The 4,898-nt window shown below is 39.2% G+C and overlaps 1 protein-coding gene across 6 annotated transcripts; it reads right to left on the reverse strand.

The window, feature by feature from the left end:
• Nucleotides 1-292: 292 nt before the first annotated feature.
• On the reverse strand, nucleotides 293-4,624 carry LOC104812554 (protein IQ-DOMAIN 31-like). 6 transcript variants are annotated; one of them, XM_019202473.1, is made up of 8 exons: nucleotides 4,481-4,624; nucleotides 4,232-4,271; nucleotides 3,517-3,615; nucleotides 2,864-3,170; nucleotides 2,255-2,458; nucleotides 1,948-2,028; nucleotides 704-1,793; nucleotides 293-591 (listed from the first exon to the last, which is right to left on the reverse strand). In XM_019202473.1, exons 3-8 carry the CDS (start codon nucleotides 3,591-3,593, stop codon nucleotides 560-562), a joined length of 1,791 nt encoding a protein of 596 aa, XP_019058018.1. In that variant the 5' UTR covers nucleotides 3,594-3,615; nucleotides 4,232-4,271; nucleotides 4,481-4,624; the 3' UTR covers nucleotides 293-559. The 6 variants fall into 6 exon arrangements, with proteins under 6 accessions (XP_019058018.1, XP_010538077.1, XP_010538073.1 ...); XM_010539775.2 differs by lacking the exon at nucleotides 4,232-4,271 and adding an exon at nucleotides 4,338-4,383; XM_010539771.2 differs by lacking the exon at nucleotides 4,232-4,271 and adding an exon at nucleotides 4,318-4,383.
• Nucleotides 4,625-4,898: the final 274 nt, after the last annotated feature.

The raw sequence follows: 4,898 nt of genomic DNA on the forward strand, positions 1-4,898 counted from the left end.
ATTCGATCCATCCGATAAAAGTTATTTATTATTTTATTTAATTCGTATGGTATTTATTTACCATATATGAAATTAATTCATGATAATAAAATTTCCACTAATTAGAGCGGTAATAATAAGTTCGGTTTATAAACATTGAGCGGTAATATTACGTTTTGTTTCTAACAAAACCGTGCCCAAATTAAGAGATGGGAATTGGCACAGTGATACTGACAATCATTTAAATTTTGTACATTATCCAAGAATCTAGGAAATAAGTAAAATAAATAAATAAATAAATAGAAATGAAACATCAAGAATAGAATCTTCGTAATAATAAAGTAAATGTTTATGATATTGGGAATGCCAAGATCCGAAATCTCTACGATGTACACTCACATTCATTCTCACACACAACACACAGATGCAGGAAATGCAATATCCAACAAAAATCTGGTTTTTGTTTTTATAACGCACAAACACTCTCACGCTAGCGCTATAAAAAGACGGTCGCATTATATATATATTATTGGCTTGGTTTCTGAAACATCAAATGCATGGACCTTTCTGCAGATATCTATCACCTCTTCCACTCTACCTGGGTTGTTTTCCCTGCAAAAACACGCACAGAAAAAGGTTGCAGGATTTTCAGTTTGATTTGGTTGGAAGAAGGCGAAACCAAACGCGGAAATGTGAAAAAGAGAACGTCTCGTTTCATACTAACCGTTTACTTCCCGGGACGCGAGAAGAGGCTTCTCGTTCTTGCTCGAGGTTTTACCTCCCGAGTTTGTGGCTCTCGCTGTTCTAGGAGAGTGCGAGGTGACTCTGCTGTTAAGTGGAGATGGAAGGGAGTGACGTCGGGTAACGACGTTGTTTTTCTCTGTCCCGTCTTGCCCAGCTGACCTTGGCGAGCCTTGCAGCCTCAGCTTCGCCTTAGCAGATTGAGTTGCTTGCATGTAGCTCGGGATCGTGGTATTCATCTGGTTTCCGTTACTCTCTTGACGCTCGGATTTAGCATTAACTGAACCCTTTTTCCCCGATCTCTGACTCTCTTTATCTGCTGAGTTCTCCTGATTGTTCAGTTTGGGGACTTTATCTTCCTTAGTTTTCTTTACCATCAGTGGTTTAGTCTCAACCGCGGGATTGTCATCGAGTTGGTCAACTTGGTTGACCCATGACGATTCCAAGACCTCGATTGCTTCCAATGGTGCAGGAGAATGTACTGTCTCAGACATCTCTTGCTTCGTCTCTCCATCCGAGGCATTGGCATTCATGGGTTCTTCCATATCCAAGGCGGTCAGGGGTTCGTGAACAGGTGGTGGTGGGGATGACGAAGATTCAGGGGGCTTCTCTACAGCAAGCTTTGGCTTCTCAGCTTCGACCTGCGGATCCAATTGAGGTTGGATAGAGTTCTCAACCACAGGGTTATGTACCTTCCTCAAGCTCCGTTTAACTTTTTCAAGCTCACTCTGAGGATTATCCACTGCTGGTGGTTCCACAGACTGGCTTGGAACTTTACGGAAGTTGCGTTTCGGTTTCTCGATTTCGAAAGATGTCTGTACCGACGGATTGTCGAGATTTGCTGCAGGGACTTTACGGACACTCTTCTTAGATCGAACAGCTTCAGCCTCACTCTGAGAATTGTTGTTAGCAAACTTCTTCTGAGTTTTCCGGACCAAAGCTTTCTTTGGTTGAGCAACTGGTTTCCAGAAGCGGGAGGCCGACCAGATTTCTAACCAGTTTGAGACTGAGTTTGGATCAGAAGAATCATAGTGGAAGTGAAACGGCATCACTTTTGGTGATGAAGCAAGAAGCTGAAACAAATACCATAAAACTTGCCATTATACACTTTTACTAGGCCCCAAGACACAAAGCGCAAAAAATATACAGTTAAAATTGTAACCATTTCATCTCTTCATTCTTTTACTCGATATCAAGAATAACAACTAGCTATATAGAGAAGCATACCTTTAGAGCAAAAGTGTTTGACGTTAGTTTCGTGATTCCCAGGTAAGTATGGGTATCAACAGGGTCAGCAAGCTTGTTCTCCTGACAGAGGAAAAGTCGAAGATATGGCACAAATTGAAGAAATTTGACCAGTTGAATGGCAAACTTTCATGAAAATAAGAATTGGAAGAGGAAAAGATGGAGCTTTCCACCTCGAAGCACTACAGTCAAATTGTAGTTTCATCACGAAAAGAGTTTGATCTAATACACCGCCAGAGTTAAAATGAAACTATCTATGAAACAATCGAAAAGGACGCACGATCATTACCAGAGGAGACTGCAGCCGGCATTTGCTCTGAACTTCAACTCCAATGTCAGAATGCCTGACTTCTCTTCCCCGAGCAAATGCTTGCAACCTAACAATTCCCATTACACAGCACAGTGCTGCAACAGCTTGCCTCCTAACCAGATGGCCACGAATCAATGCTTGTAGCCTTATTATCCCTTTGAGTGCCCAAAAAGCACGGCGCGCCTTCACCAATGTAAGATCAGATCAGTATACGTACAAATAGGATCGTTACATGCAAGAGCCGATTTGCCACAAGTGAATAGATATATATGCATCAAGAGATATAGGAAACATAGAACATTTAGATTACTGACTTACTAACATGCGAAGGCGAAAAAGCGAGTCTCGACTAGATTGTGAAGGCTAAGTTATACCTAAATGCAGGAAAAGTTACAAAGGCAATATAGTGAAAGCTTGGAATATTACAGCATTCTCTTCAATGCATATTAATACTAAACATACAAACAGGTTAGAATTAGATGAAACAGAATATTAGGCAAAGAATGCACATAGCTCACATACAAGTAATTCGTGCAACAAGAAAGATGCACATAGCGGGAAAGGCTAATTCAGAAGTTAAAATATTACCAAGTAACCTCTAAATGCGGCCTGAACAGCTGTTGCAGCATTCTCTTGCTGAATTTTCTCTTCATCAGATAGTGAATTGTCAGGTATAGGATCAGCTCCTTCGAAATCTGTTACTTGGCCCTCATGATGAACTTGTATCTCATTATCTGATACCTTTTCGGCTCCCATGTTTACTGTCTCTAGCATACCGCTGCTTGCATCAGCCATGTTGGAGACAACATTTGGAATGGAAGGCAAATCTGAAACTGTATCAGATTCTTCTATCTTTGCAGTAATCAGGACCTCTTTTTCATTCAGAACTCTCTGTACATGATAATCATAATATGGAGCAGAAAGATTCAGTCACAAAGAAACCAAGTAAAAGGGCGAAACATTCAAGATGCAATATTAAGTGACAAAATCTACAAGTGCCCCTGCCATGCAGTCACATTAAGAACACATCAACTAAGGCGTTACCGGGAGCACTATTCTTTGATCATCAAATATTTCCCCGGTATTCTATTCAAATCCGAAAGCCACATATCTAGACTAATGAAACTATGAAAGAGACACGATATTCATAAGAAGCACTTGATATTACCTCTTTAAATAAATATATAAATAAATCAATGGGTGTGTCCATGCCACGGTTGCCAATAAACAAGAATCATTGTTTCCCTTTGGATCCACTAGACTTAGATGACTTCTTTCCCAGAAGTACATTTTTTATCCACCTTGCAGACTTACCCATGACGTCCAAAACTTAGACACACCTGCATTGTCCAAGCAAAATAAAAAGCCGTTGTGCACAATAACATGTGAAAGTGACTAATGCACCAGATCAAAGAGAAAAATGCAAGAAACCCTTGAAGGAGAAACTACATTCAAGACAAAAATGAAATGCGTTTCCCAAGAGAGTGAATCAATCCCCGAAGAAATATGTCCTTTGTTTTCCTTCCTTCACTATCGTTCTAGAGCTTAAGCCCCCATAGTTAAGCATGTAAAGATGATTTTGTTAGCATCTGGTTCAAGAGGTAAGATGCTTTACAGGTTAAACAGAGTCGATGTTACACTAGCATAATACTATTCAATTAGATGCTAACATTCATAAAAATGGATCTATTATTAAACATCAAAATTCACAATGATTATGTTAACTGCAATGTCGAAATAATAACTAAAATAAATAACAAACCCATGGATAAATGAGCCAAAGATATCATTTTGTAATAATCAACCCTCATAATAAGCTCAAAATAAAATAACACAATCATTACCAAAAGTAAAACAATAGTTACCCTAAATCAAGTAAAATTAAACATGTATAATACAAGGAAAGAAATGTAATGAGGGTAATTAGCGGTGCTATAGACCAGATCTGGAACTCACCTTGCAAGTAAAAGAACCCTAGACCTCAAATACACAACACCTGAGCACCGAATCAACAAAATTCACCAAAACATCAAAAATCTAACCTCTGAATCCAGAGATCTACCAGAAGAAAGGTTTCCGAGCAGTGCTCGAACCGATTCCTGAAATGTCTGTCTCCAGAAAGAGAACCAGTTGGATCTCGTGTTCGAATTCGAACCCGATTCGGACACAGAGGAACAAAGGAAGAGGAAGACAAGATGAAGATACCGTGAATAAAGCCTGTGAAATGCGTTACAGATATGCTTCCATTGGCATCTCTCTCTCTCTCTCTCTCTCTCTCTCTCTCTCTCTCTGCGCTTCAGTGCGAGAGCTTCTGCTTCTCTCGTGGTAGTTTCAGTGACCAGAAAGAGAGAGAAATATAAAATTATAATATTTACTAATTTTACCAGAAGCTGAAGAAAATACCAAAACTGGGGACTAAGCTTTTTTTTTTCCTCAGCGACAATAAAAAATAATTCTTTTTCAAATCAAACAAAGATCTTAGGCTACGTTGCGTTACAGCCGTCGGATCATATTTCCACGTGGCTTTTAATTTTTTCTGTTTCTTTTATTTTCTTAACATTACAGATTTTTCCGGTCTCTCTCCTTTTTTTTAATATTTACATTTTTTTTAAAAAAAAATTGT

The sequence above is a fragment of the Tarenaya hassleriana genome, unplaced genomic scaffold (assembly GCF_000463585.1).
Source record: "Tarenaya hassleriana unplaced genomic scaffold, ASM46358v1 Cleome2, whole genome shotgun sequence".
Lineage (NCBI taxonomy): Eukaryota > Viridiplantae > Streptophyta > Magnoliopsida > Brassicales > Cleomaceae > Tarenaya > Tarenaya hassleriana.